Source organism: Portunus trituberculatus, chromosome 23 (assembly GCF_017591435.1).
Source record: "Portunus trituberculatus isolate SZX2019 chromosome 23, ASM1759143v1, whole genome shotgun sequence".
Lineage (NCBI taxonomy): Eukaryota > Metazoa > Arthropoda > Malacostraca > Decapoda > Portunidae > Portunus > Portunus trituberculatus.
Genome location: NC_059277.1, coordinates 11,839,145 through 11,853,100, shown reverse-complemented (window position 1 = coordinate 11,853,100; position 13,956 = coordinate 11,839,145). Strand labels below are relative to the sequence as shown.

Sequence of the window (13,956 nt, the reverse complement as noted above, 5' to 3'; positions counted from 1 at the left end):
TACCACCACCACCACCAGTTCACCACCACACCAAGGCATCCCTGGCGCGAAGGAGACCTGCTGCTAACTCGCGCCGCGGCGCTAGCCCTGCACCGCCCCTTCACCGTGGAGAAAAGAAATTTAAGGCGTTTATTGAGTTTTTTGCAGGTGTTTACACGTGTTTTAAGGGCTCGCTGTGTTGAAATAGGTGGAGGAGGTGGAGGTGGAGGGGTGGGGAGGAAGGAGAGGGGAAATAGAGGTGGTGAGAAAAGGTGAAAAAAAAAAAAACGGCTATACAACACAATTTTTCTCATTTATTATCTTGGTTTGCATTGTATTTGTGTTTCATTTATTGATAAAAATGGAAATCAAGTGATAATCTGTAGTAAGATCGTGTCTAGTTTTTTTTCTGTTCTCGTTGAAATAACACTTTCAGCATTCTATAATTTTAACTTCTTTTGGTGTTTGATATAAGACTTAAAAGTATGAAAAAAATCATGACCGAAGTAATATTATTAATGAAATCTACGTTAACTATTCGTATTTTCTTTTTTTTTTTTTATTGTACCAAAATAAAAAACAAAAAATCTTTATACGACGAGGAATCTGTGATTTCTTTACTTGACTGGAAAGCGAAAATTTTTCGTATTCAGAAAATGTGATATAATGTAGTGTGGCTGTGCTTTCCTTCTCGACATTATGAAGTGTTGGTGGCGCCGTTAGTTTGAATACACACCGCTCGTTGGACATCGCTACGTAAACAACCGACGCGGTAACGTTTTTATATTTTGGTTATTAGTTAAAGTATTTGCTGCGTCTTAAAATGTAGCGCATTCCAGTCTGGGCGTCTTTTTTCTAAGTGCGATTTTTAAAATGAATTCCGTACGTAAATATTGGGCCACAGGGACACCCAGGTCAGTCAACCAATTAATGTTTGCCTGCACTCCCCTGTGTTTCTAAAGCCAGAGAATGAAGCAAAGCCAGAATCAACCACCAAAATAGATAAATAGCTCATGACTGTGTTAAATAAGGCGATGGTCATGTATACCCCCTTTCAGACCACCCGGCGCCCACCATGATCCGGATGAAGACCTCGTCTCACCAACCTCCATCCCTCCCCGTGGCAAATCGTCAACATTTCCTTAAAATCTAGTGTTTCCCGGTGATAGGAGGAAGAAATAAGGAATGGAAATGTGTGAGGGAGTGTAGTAGTAGTACCAGCAGCAGCAGCAGCAGCATTGTCATTGTGAGTGTGCTATATACCCAAGAAAGAGAAAATTAAGCCATCATCACTCAGTGGTGTCTCCCTTGAACTTAACTGTACCTTGAGGCGGCCTAAATACAGTGAGTGGGTGACACCGGCGGCCACCAGCTGTCACTGTCAGGCTGGTAGTAGTATTCAGCCCCGGACAGACCGCCTCAGCTCGTGTATGGCCCTCTGTTAACCTTTGAAAACTGTGGGTGATATTTCTGTTGCACCTTTATACTGATTTCCATTTTTTTTGGCCGAGGGCAACAAAAAGTTTAAAAAATCAGCTGAAAGAGTGGAATCAGAAAACGGTACACTTGTACAATCCAGTACATACTTAGTGTACTTATTATGTCTTAGGTGTCGACGCTCCCAGCCTTAATTCCTTTCTTCACGTTGCGCGCCAGTCTTTACTCTTTAATCTGCGTTGATATAGGCGTCAGCTTGGATTATTATTTGCACCAAAGGTAAATAAATTGAGATATTCTTTTTATTGAGTTAGATACATGTTTTCCAATATTATATCACATGTTAGTGAAGATGTCCGGAATTTTGATAGTTAATATACGGCAACTCTAATATATATATATATATATATATATATATATATATATATATATATATATATATATATATATATATATATATATATATATATATATATATATATATATATATATATATAAGTAAGTAGATCTAATAAAACAAGCTACATATAAGATTACACAAGCGGGCATAGCGGTGTGTTATGGTGCCGTTGTGAAGAGTGACCCGGCAGCTGCAGCAGACGGCACCCGAGCCAGGCGTGTTGAATAACATGTTGAGTAACTTGTGCTGTAACGTGTAGAGCGGTGCCGTGCAACTGCTGTGCATGGTGTGAGTGAGGAGCCGAGGAGTGAGCAGCGAGGAATGGCCAGGAACAGCTACAGAAACTTCCTGAGACTGCTGGAGAAGTGGCCGGTAGATGCCAGCAAGGGCGCCGACAGGTGAGGCGGCGGTGGGAGGCAAGACAGGGGAAGGACATTACTTGTGACTGGTTAGGACCAATATATATATATATATATATATATATATATATATATATATATATATATATATATATATATATTATTATTTTTTTTTTTTTTAAAGAGCTGTACAATGAGTGAAGCAACTGTGGGAATATTGAACTGAGTCAGTGTAAAGCTTTCCTAACCCTGCTGATGTTATTTCAGCCAAGTCAACATATGCCAATACCAGTACTTATGTTATTTCAACCTAACCTAAAGTAAATGACAATTTTATATCAACCAAATGTTTTTTAAGTTTAATATGATGTAATATGTGCTATTGGTAGTGTTATTTCAACTTAGCATTATATAACCTTTGCTAATGTCAATGTTATTTCAACCTGACATAAGCTATCATACCTGGAGTTCTTACCTGGATGACCTTTCTCCATGAGGTTTGCTTGGGTGAAATAACAGTTAGAGAACTGAAAGGTCTCACCAACCAACATGCCAACTTAACAATGTTCATCAACAGTGCCAACATTACATATTCCATATTTAAAGATGAAGGCTGGCTGGCATTCTAAGAATGAACCCATCACAGGTGCCACCCTCCACCCTCCCTGAAGGCAATCACCAAGGGATATGTAGCAGTGACAAGGGTTGGGAAATGTGCTGCTATAAGTTCAGAACTCAAACACTAATGTTCTTTTTAACATAAGGTTACCTCATATCCCAGATTAGCCAAGACAGTCATAACTTTGAACCCCTCTCCCAGCATCCCAGCTAGTTTGTAACTTTGCCCTGAGAGGGGGGAGAGGACTAGGTGCTGATCAGCTGCTGTGATGCTGAAGATTGGCAAGCTGCACAGCGCTGGGCACAGGAAGCGAGTCCACTAGCTTTCCTGCTTGCTCCAGTGCTGCCACCTTGTGTATACTTAAGAGAAACTAGTGGTGGCAATTTGATAATAATGTGAAATGTATTTAAGCCTCAGGCTATAATATGTCTTATATTAGCCTGGACAGTCCACATTTCTAATAAAAAATTGTCCCGCTTTGTATGTAGAATATTATAGCAAGTCTATTTCAAAATCACTCTGAAACTTCTACTACTGGTGTGCAATTGTATTAAGTTATCAACATGTCTGTAAGTGATTATTATTGCATTATTGTTTTATTACTTTGAAGTCTTGATATATGTTATTCACCATGCCAACACTCCCACCACCATGTACAGTATTGACAAAGAGTTAAGAGCATTTCTGAGTTAAACCTTGCTGTGTGAGTGTTTATGTAACTTCAGATACCCAGCTCAGAAGTCAAATTTTGAGGATCTAGGACTCACTGTGAGCTGTTTTCATTGAAGGAGAAACTGTTCAAAGTCAACACTACTGTCTGTTGCTTCTTGCAGAGACCTCGGGGAATATCTGCGGAGGCGTGTGACGGAAAGCTTCAAGCACGGGGAAACCTCGGCAGTAAATGAGGAGGAGTGTCACCGAATCTACTCCTCGCTGAACCGCATTGCCAGCGGCACATATGCAGCAAAGTGAGTTGTTGTGGGCCTGAGCTCAGCCTGGTACCGTGTCTGATTTAGACTTGTATTGAGTTTTCATTAGCTTTGCCAAGAGCATTGTGTGGTGAGAGAACAGTCAAGGCTGGCTTTTGATACATGATGATGTAAAGGAGTACAATAATACTCCGCTTAACGAACGTTCGTCTAACGAATTTCCGGTTTAACGTACTATATAAAGTTAGACCAAAAAGTCCTCATAATGTACAACCACATCCGTTTTAGCGAATTTTCTAGGTTTGAATTTGCCGGGTGAGGGACCGAACACGGCAGCTTCGCTGTGATTGTCTGGCTCCCCGCCTGTCTCTAGTGCTCCTGGAGCTGGATCCAAGATTCTTTAACAACCTTAGAGCAACCTCCTGCCACAAAATGGGTTCCATGAACGTTTGGAGGGAGGGTGACGAGGTTGCTCTGAGGATGCTGGGAACACCACCTCTGGAGGTGGTGTTACTGTCTTATATATGCATTTATGTTCACGAAACAACATTTCTATTAACTTTTTACAAACCTTGCCCCCCAAAAAAGATTGTTTTGTAATGCATAAAATGAAATCTTACATGGAATACCAAAAAATAAAGCAGAGATGATGAGATCGGCCACAGATGGCGGAGACTCCGGCGACTTGGCTGCTTCTTCTTCTTCTTGTGATCTTTTTAGCTTGGCGTGTTGTCTTTCACCACGATATTGAATTTGTTTCCACTCCTCTATTGCCTGCTATAATGGATATCATATCTTAGTATTCATATACGCTCATGCCATGAGGATAACCTCGACTCTGTGGCAGTGAGTGATAGTGAATTAATAAGGAAGTACCGCAGTATTTCATTAGTAATTCACTATCACTTACTGCCACGGAGTCGAGGTTATCCTCATGGCATGAGCGTATATGAATACTATGATATGATATCCATTATAGCAGGCAATAGAGGAGTGGAAACAAAAATATCGTGGTGAAAGACAACACGCAAGCTAAAAAGGTCACAAGAAGAAGAAGAAGCGACAAGTTGCGAGTCTCCGTCTGTGGCTCATCATTTCTGCTTTATTTTTTGGTATTTCATGTAAGATTTCACTTTATGCATTACAAAACAATCCTTTCTTGGGGGCAAAGTTTGTAAAAAGCTAGTAGAAATATATATATACATATATATATATATATATATATATATATATATATATATATATATATATATATATATACACTTAACCCTCGGCTATCGCGCCCAATTGGGGCCGAAATAGCCGCGCCATAGCCGAAAACGTGATAGCCGAATTGATGTTGGCCTGAAGGCGGTTTTGGCCTATGAGCGCTCAGATATCCCATGACGGCGTGGCTGGGTGCGCGATAGCAGGCATCTGAGGTCGCGATAATGAAATCTTAACAGGTTTTCATGGGTGCGCGATAGCAATAAAACGCGATAGCCGAAGTCGCGATAGCCGAGGGTTGACTGTATATATATATATATATATATATATATATATATATATATATATATATATATATATATATATATATATATATATATATATATATATATATATATATACAGGCAACCCCCATTTAATGAAGGGGTTACGTTCCTAAAAAACACTTCGTTAAGCGAAACTTCGTTAAGCGAACCGATTATAACAAGTTTAACCCCTGATTTGAACTTCCATTGAGAGTAAGCAAAGTGAGAGTGCATCATAGTACAGTAAAAGGTTTAATGAAAGTAAAAATTATGAAGTTAAACATTTAGGTAGTTTAATTTAAGTCATTATAATGTACACTAATGTATGTATGTACGTAACTTTATAATGTTGATGATCTTAACTTTATGAAGGGAGGGAGAGTGAAACGGAAATACACTAACCGGCAACCTGTGGAATGTAAACAAAGTGCGCATCATGGTACTGCATACAAAACTTATGTACCACATTTCCACAAGGCTTTCCATTTTATCCATTGTAGAGTCACGAGTTCTGGTGGTTCTTTTAGCTTGCAAGGAAGATGAGGTCTCACTAGCCTTCTTAATAGAGTTTCTTGACTTGAAAATAGTAGACAGTAGATGGAGTCAAGCCATGGTGGGAAGCAATGTTATTAGTTTTCTGGCCTCTCTTGTTTGTGAATAATACCCAGCTTCACTTCGAGAGTAAGACACTTCCTGGTCTTCTTAGGAACGTTAGGCCACATTGCAGGGGGTTTTGGTGGTAAGTTGAACTAAGGAAGATGAGCTGCTGGTGACGCTGTTATGTTTTGACTGGGCAGTGAGTGGTGCGTGTGATCTTGATCTTGATCTTGATGCTACAGGTGACACAGAATTTCTTCTGAGTCAGGCCTTTGTATCGGCAGAGCCTGTGTTGTCCACGAGAGGCTTGATCTTGATCTTTATTCTACAGGTGTCTCAGGATTTCTCCTGAGGCAGGCCTTAGTACCAGCAGCTCCTGATGTATTCAAAAGCCTGTCAGCTTGCATGATACAGTGGGGCTTTCAAATTTGGAAAAAATTACCTGGATAAAACTTCGTTAAAGCGAGTTTGGTGTTCGTTAAACGAGCAGATGGTAGTAAAATGAAACCTTCGTTATAGCAAAATTTCGTTGTGTGAACCTTCGTTAAACGGGGGTTGCCTGTATATATATCTATATCTATATCTATCTATCTATATATATATATATATATATATATATATATATATATATATATATATATATATTTTTTTTTTTTTCTTTTTTTTTCTTTTCTTTTACCCATGTGGTATGTTGGGGACCAGCCCAGAACGCATCCCCCCTATTTCTATTATTTTCTATGGGAAAATTACGTCCGCTTAACGAATTTCCGCTCTATGAACAGCTTTGACAGCCCTATCCTGTTCGTTAAGCGGAGTATTACTGTACTGTGAGTATTGTGTGGTAATGTTACGTGGTATATCTTCAGCTAGAGTACAATTATATATCACATTCTATACCTCTGCTTATTTGCTCTCATGTCTTTCTCTCAGATACCCGCGCTCCCGCACCAGCACGTCCACAGGTTTGTCAGCTGAGGAGTGCCACCAGGTCATGTCGAAGGAGTTCCTCACTGCTGTAGAGGAGCAGGACAAGGGAATCATTAAGCGTCTCTTCCAGAGAAACTGACTTTCCTGTGTATGCGTGACAGACAACACTGATGGCCGGCCACGTGTTGGTGAGGGCATTGAGTGGTGGCCGGCTGGTGAGGAGTGCATGCAGGAGGTGGGGGGAGCTCAGTGCCAATAATGAGGTGAAGTGTTTGCCATTCAGAAGTTACTCTTTACTAGATGAAGGGAGTCAAACTAACCATGGCGTAGGTGGAAGTGAGTTTGTTGCACCCCGAAGTGACCCTGCCGATGCCTCCACGCCTCGGCATATCCCTGTCATGGCAGAGGAGGTGCTGGAGTTCCTGGCACCACGGGACGGCAGTGTCATCCTGGACATGACCTTCGGGGGCGGCGGTCACTCCCGGCGGCTGCTGGCGGCCAATCCCGGGGTGCGGCTGGTGTGCCTGGACCGGGACCCCCTCGCCCACCGCCTGGCCCTCGCCCTGCAGGAGGAACACCCCAGGCGGGTCTTGCCTCTGCTTGGGAGGTTCAGGTGAGCTTGTAGTGACTATTTGTTTGTCTTCTGTGGCACTGTGTATATAATGTTGTTGTTGTGGTCCCAGCTGTCATCCCTCTTCTGCCTCCTCAGGTGGTTGTCTGTCTTTCAGTGAAGCTGATGTTACAAGTATAAGATATTTGTTTGAGTCTGTATTTGTTTCTATCTTTATCTGTGATAGTTAGTGCATTATTTCTAGGTCTGGACTGAAATGCATGGTGTGTTTTCAGTGAGCTGCCAACACTGCTGACAAGACTCAAGATAAAGCGAGGGTATTTTGACGGGGTGCTGATGGACCTTGGTGTGTCATCCATGCAGTTTGGCACGGCAGAGCGTGGCTTCATGCTGAGCCAGGATGGCCCCTTGGACATGCGCATGGATGGAGGCAGGTGAGGAGGCAGCCGCTAGGCCAGCATGTGACACTCCCTGTATCAAACACACCTGCCTGCTTCCATCTATCATCCCCATCCATAAACCTGTCTCTTCATGTTTTACCAACAACAAAATTATGATGTATCTCTCTCTCTCTCTCTCTCTCTCTCTCTCTCTCTCTCTCTCTCTCTCTCTCTCTCTCTCTCTCTCTCTCTCTCTCTCTCTATATATATATATATATATATATATATATATATATATATATATATATATATATATATATATATATATGGTACAGAGAGAAGACTAAAAGGCAGTTATCTTCATTATATCCACTTCACAACGTTTCGGGAAAGTGCATATCCCATCTTCAGGATATGTACTTTCCCGAAACGTTGTGAAGTGGATATAATGAAGATAACCGTCCTTTTGTGGGTCTTCTCTCTCCTGTACCGTGTATGCTATAGATGCCCTGTTTTCAAGTCATATATATATATATATATCACAGATAACAGTAGATCTGGATTTGACACGGGAGTGCGGAGCCGCTCCGCCACTGCAGTAACATACCCAAAGCGGTCGACTGGTAGTGCGCGGCAGCTGACTGTTAAAGTTATAATTTTGTGAAGTTTTATACAGTATAAGGTGCATTTTTAAGGAAATGCTAATCATTACTAAATACCGCAGCAGTGGGAAGGAGTGTGCATTTGTGGAGACTGTGAGGTGCACCAGATTAAGGGCTCGGCTAACCTTTACCTAGAGGAAACATTATTATTATTATTATTATTATTATTATTATGTACATATTTGTGGCAAGTTGTATACACCCATGTCTACTGCGAATTAGTCATTTTAAAATCTCAGACGAGCAGCGAGATGGCCAACGGTTTAGCCAACGGACAGTGACAGTCACTCAAGTCACTCGGTTCAAGTCAGTCGTGCTAGGGATAGCGCTGCAGCTAAGAGTGAGGGGTTATGATTGTTACATGCATGTTCAGGCATTTTGACATATCTGTGGAGACAATGAAACGGTGAAATGTGAATGCTGTTGAAACAGTTTGTCCAACAATGGATTTACAGTGAAAATGTGAAGAGCTTGTGTCGAGGCTCACATGAAAATGTTATTATGCGCGTGTGTGATGCAGTCGCTAGTGATGTCACTGTGCAGTGAGTAATGAAGTACAGTGAGGTGAATAAGGAGTGAACATTGTGAGTGGTGTATCCAACCGTGACGTGTGTAGGGTGATGCTGAGTGTTGTATGCGGAGTTAAGTCAGTGGTACAGTGGAGTCAGTGGTACAGTGGACTTTTTGTGCTTGTGGTGACCATGTGGGTCACGGAATTTATGGGCTAAAGGGATACTTTTTAGGGTACCTTCTAGTTAAAGTGAAACAGTGAGTGAGAAGCCCAACCTACACTCAGACCGTGGACAGGATTCGAACCCGTGCACTTGGAGATCTCTAGGATCCCAAAGCACGCATGGTTCCACTGTACCACAGCGACTTGAGGCATACAATGCGAAACACTACAGTGAAATATAATGAGAGGTCACACAAAATGGCAGAGTGAGAGGCTGTAACTGGGACGTAATCCGAGACGCGTGCAACTGGTGGCAGTGACTGCAGATATGACATCTGGTGCCATATAGATAGTCAGTTTTGGAAAAGATAGTGACACTGGTGAAGAACAGTGACATGTTATTGACATCACTGTGACGTGGAAGTGTACTGTGGAGTGCTGTTAAGTGTTAAACTCATCTGATTACTAACGTGACTGCAACAAACCGATGAATGATTAATAGTGACTAGAATGGTAGGAAACAATGCCTAGGCAGTGATTGATAGTGACTACTGTGATATATTTCTTCGCGTTAATGATGTAAAAAAAAATAAAGCGCAAACCTGGTGTCGCCACAGGAGGTAACACACGGCCACAGAGTGATGACAAGAGACGTAAACTCACAGGTGTGAAGAAGAGATGAGCAAGTGGACAGCCAAAATCATGTAAAGTAATTTATAAATTATACAAAATTTGCATTTTGTGTTTGAAATACAGCTGTAAGCTTAAAGTTGTATTTAAACATCCACCTGGTACTATATAACTCGTATAACTGAGCGGTACAATGACATGGTTGTATGGATTTAGATATCGCTTTCAGGCATTGAATTAAACATAGTTAGCTTGCTTCACAGTGATTTTCATAGATTCATGTTGGCTAGGAGCTGAGATTTCGAGGTTTGAAATTTAAGGTCCGTTCTCTAGCTTTGGGTACGTTACTGCAGCACGGCGATTTTCGTGTCAAATCCAGATCTACTGTTATCTGTGTATATATATATGTGTGTGTGTGTGTGTGTGTGTGTGTGTGTGTGTGTGTGTGTGTGTGTGTGTGTGTGTGTGCATTTACCTAGTTGTATTTACCTAGTTGTAGTTTTACAGGGCCTGGGCTTTATGCTCGTGTGGTCCTGTCTCCACCGTTTGATCTGCTGCGGTCTCTGACGAGACAGCCAGACGTTACCCTACGGAACGAGCTCAGAGCTCATTATTTCCGATCTTGGGATAGGTCTGAGACCAGGCACACACCACACACTGGGACAACAAGGTCACAACTCCTCGATTTACATCCCGTACCTACTCACTGCTAGGTGAACAGAGGCTACACGTGAAAGGAGACACACCCAAATATCTCCACCCGGCCGGGGAATTGAACCCCGGTCATCTGGCTTGTGAAGCCAGCGCTCTAACCACTGAGCTACCGGGCCGTGTGTGTGTGTGTGTGTGTGTGTGTGTGTGTGTGTGTGTGTGTGTGTGTGTGTGTGTGTGTGTGTATATATTTATGTAAAAGAGGAAAACTGGCCAAGGGTGTATGTGTGTATCATCTGTCTATCTAGCCACTTGTATAAGATGACTGATACATGTATGTATATATTTTTGTGTCAGTTAAAGGACACAGTTTGTCTCCTGTCACACTGTAATGTCCTGCAGGCAGCCTGAGCAGATCACAGCAGCAGACGTGTTGGCCCACATCGATGAGAACTCCCTGTACAAGGTGCTCAAGTTCTACGGGGAGGAGAAGAATGCTCGCCTGCTGTCCCGGGGGCTGGTGGAGTCCCGCCACATGTTCCAGCGCCTGGACACCACCCGGGGCTTGGCCACCCTGGTGTCCTCCTTGCTGGACGACACAACACGCACTGACAAGCTGGGCCGCCATGCCCACCCAGCCACCAAGACCTTCCAGGTGAGCCGGACAGGGAAGGAAGGTCTCAAGACTCCTCCCATTTGTGGTTTTATGTTTTGGTTCTTATTTTTGTGAGCTGCCACCTCATTTTTGTTTTGTGTTTTGTTTATTTTTTATTTTTAATCAGAGCATCTAAAAGTAAAAAAAAGTAATGCTGTGGAGTCTCATTTCTCTAACTTAATTTTGTGAGGGCCGTTAGAAATTGAAAATGTTTGAAAACTGAAGCTGCTTTCATATTCTTTTACCAGGATAAGCTTTTCATGTTTCCACATGTGAATGTTGACGGTTACACAGCCACGCATGTCGGTTGTTGTGTCTCATGTAGGGATGGAATTGTTCAAACCAGTTATTAATTTCCCACAACAGGCTCTCAGAATTTTGGTGAACAACGAACTCAATGAGCTGGACTATGCCATGCGCCTTGCCCAGTACTACCTGCGGCCCCAGGGAGTGCTGGTGGCCATATCCTTCCATTCCTTGGAGGACACCATCGTCAAGCGTCATCTGCAAGGTGTATCAGTCTGTGGTGCTCATTTGTGTTCTAGTGTGATGGTTTTGAACTTCATTAACCCCTTCAGAACCATGACATGTTTCCATATTCATTCTGTTTACTATTTGGGAAATTTATACAGCTTCAGAAGCTTATGTGGGGGATTAAAATAGTGAAGACTATGGCCATTAATCTTCTAACCTCCATGCACCCTACCTAAAGTCAATAAAATGGTCTAATCATACACAAATCTCAAGGTAAAAATATGTCTTAGTACTGAAGGGGTTAAAACTTATTTTGGCTCCAAGCCTGATCAGTGAAAGGATCCATATTTATCCTGTAAATGAGGTAAGCACCAACATTTTTAGGAAAAGACTGAGATGAAGAAAAGAAGAAATGATAACTTTTACTCATTGGCTGTTTCTAACACTTCCAGGCGTTGACATGGACCACACCCCGGCCACCATCGGCTTGGGAGTGGCCAAGCACCGCACAGCCCTCTCCACTTACACCAAGGCTGAGATAGACAGCATCACCGCCAAGGCATGGAAGCAACTCACCAAGCATGTGGTCCTTCCCTCTGACGAAGAAGTGGCCAGCAACCCAAGAGCCAGGTCTGCTAAGCTGCGGCCTGCCCTCCGCCTGTAGCTGTGACGTGCTGGCTGCAGTAGAGAGTCTTGGAAAACTTAGGGAACAGGAGCAAGACACAACAGAGGTTAAGAAATAGGACAGAGTGACTCAGGATGTAAATAACAGTAACTAGAACTGTGTGGGGGAGCTGGGAGTGGGTGGAACAAGAGTAATTGCTGGCAGGGAAGAGTGGGATGTTGCAGCCAGAGGTGTGTGTGTGTGTGTGTGTGTGTGTGTGTGTGTGTGTGTGTGTGTGTGTGTAAGTGAATTTCTCTTTGAGGTGTATGACATTACCATCCAGGAGCACTGTTCTGAAGTATGTCAGGGTATATAGGTGTGGAAGTGTGGGATGCTATGACAGCTGTGAGTCACTTGTAATCCCTTTCATGCATTACTGAGGCTTGTGTGGTCCTGCTGAATAGGAGTCGCTACAATGATGACAAAATATCTCTCTATCTATATACCAGGCTGGCAGTCCCACACAGGGCAGCCCACACACTCATACACAATGTTCTCGCTCTTAACCTGTCAGCTCCTGATGGCAAGAGATCCCTGGCCCATCCTGCCACACACTACACAGGAACCTAGACATAACACAGCTGGCCACATACCTCCACAGCAAGGTCAGGCAGCAAACAATGGCTTACACTTGATGGACAGCCTCTTGCAGCCTTCCTCATTTTCTTATGCCTTGTGTTCACAATGAGACCACTCTTTACAAAAATACATGTACACATAGAAATAGTGTTAATGAAGTTAATACCATTCTTAAGACTTTTGGAAAACAAACTAATGTAAAAGGCAAGCTTGAGAGGGTCACTGGATCAGACTCTTGACAGGCCATTCAAGGTAACACAAAGCAAACACATCACCAACATGATCACCAATGCTTGAGTGGGTTGGGTTGGCCTTGACTGTCTGGCTAGCACACAGTCAATGCAGTGTTTTGTGTTGGCTGGTAAGGAAAATGACTTTTGTTCATTGTGAGTGTGAAGTGTGATGCTTTTTTAGGTTGTGTTGTGTGCTGGTGTGGTCCTGGTAGCATAGAGTCTTAGCAAGTCTAGCTAGATAACCCAGAAGTGGTCAGTGTGTCTATGAGAGAAGTGGTTGCAGTGCTGTTGTAAGATACTTGTAAATAAAATGTGGTATGGACTCCTTAGTAATTTCATGTGTGTATCCTGACTCTCTCTCTCTCTCTCTCTCTCTCTCTCTCTCTCTCTCTCTCTCTCTCTCTCTCTCTCTCTCTCTCTCAGATTTTGCAATATGAAACAAATAGCTGATCTGTTATTTCAAAGTGACATTTCAAGCTTGGTAGCAGTGGTGTTGAAATACAAGCAGAATAAATCAATGCATTATACATAAAAAAGATTTCTGGGTGATTATGATACATTTTAGTTATTGAATAAGAACAGAGAGGTAGTTTGAGGGAGGTTAGAACGGTCACCCTTACAAGGAACAGGTTGAATGCAGTCCTCACTTACAGACAATGTAAGTCTATGCTTCTTTCTTGAATGAAGTGGCAAGTGACTCGTGCTCCACGTTCAGAAACGTTTCCCTCTCTCACCGCGACCATTTTCAAAGACCATAGAGACGAGTAGTCGAGTTGTAATGAGTATTTCTCCTGTTGATGATGCAGAAAACTTGTTAACATGTCACTAGAATTACAGAAACATCTTTAAAAACCCGTGTCACTTCAACTAAAGCCTTTTGAAAATAGTGAAGGTACAGGAAGGAAGCGTTTCAGAATATAAGCTTAATGCAGTTTCCTAGTTATAATTTTCCTTTCCCTCTTCGCCAAGTCTACTATTATAAACGTTTTGACACTAAAAAAAACCGAGATTTCTGGCGAATTTGGC

The 13,956-nt window shown here is 42.4% G+C and overlaps 3 protein-coding genes across 7 annotated transcripts in view; all 3 read left to right on the top strand.

Moving 5' to 3' along the window:
• LOC123507775 (GPI transamidase component PIG-S-like) overlaps positions 1–13,255 on the top strand; it is a 34,845-nt gene extending 21,590 nt beyond the window's left edge. For all 4 annotated transcript variants that reach the window (XR_006675760.1, XR_006675758.1, XR_006675757.1 and 1 more), the window contains exon 12: positions 12,310–13,255. The gene's annotated coding sequence lies outside the window, so the exon portion shown is untranslated. The remainder of the gene's footprint in view (positions 1–12,309) is intronic.
• Positions 1,986–6,897, top strand: LOC123507778 (ubiquinol-cytochrome-c reductase complex assembly factor 2-like). The gene is made up of 3 exons (XM_045260964.1): positions 1,986–2,214; positions 3,628–3,762; positions 6,762–6,897. The coding sequence occupies exons 1-3, from the start codon at positions 2,138–2,140 to the stop codon at positions 6,895–6,897; spliced, it is 348 nt and encodes a 115-aa protein (XP_045116899.1). The 5' UTR covers positions 1,986–2,137.
• LOC123507776 (probable methyltransferase-like protein 15 homolog) overlaps positions 6,929–13,956 on the top strand; it is a 32,658-nt gene continuing 25,630 nt past the window's right edge. Inside the window, exons 1-5 of one of the 2 annotated variants that reach the window (XR_006675761.1) lie at positions 6,929–7,371; positions 7,605–7,763; positions 10,728–10,980; positions 11,347–11,491; positions 11,907–12,359. Coding sequence is in view for 1 of the 2 variants with exons in the window: in XM_045260961.1 (XP_045116896.1) it covers positions 6,929–7,371; positions 7,605–7,763; positions 10,728–10,980; positions 11,347–11,491; positions 11,907–12,118 (1,212 nt within the window). In the remaining variant the exon portion in view is untranslated. Of the gene's footprint in view, positions 7,372–7,604; positions 7,764–10,727; positions 10,981–11,346; positions 11,492–11,906; positions 13,256–13,956 lie in introns of those variants that run through there. The other variant, XM_045260961.1, reaches the window with a different exon arrangement.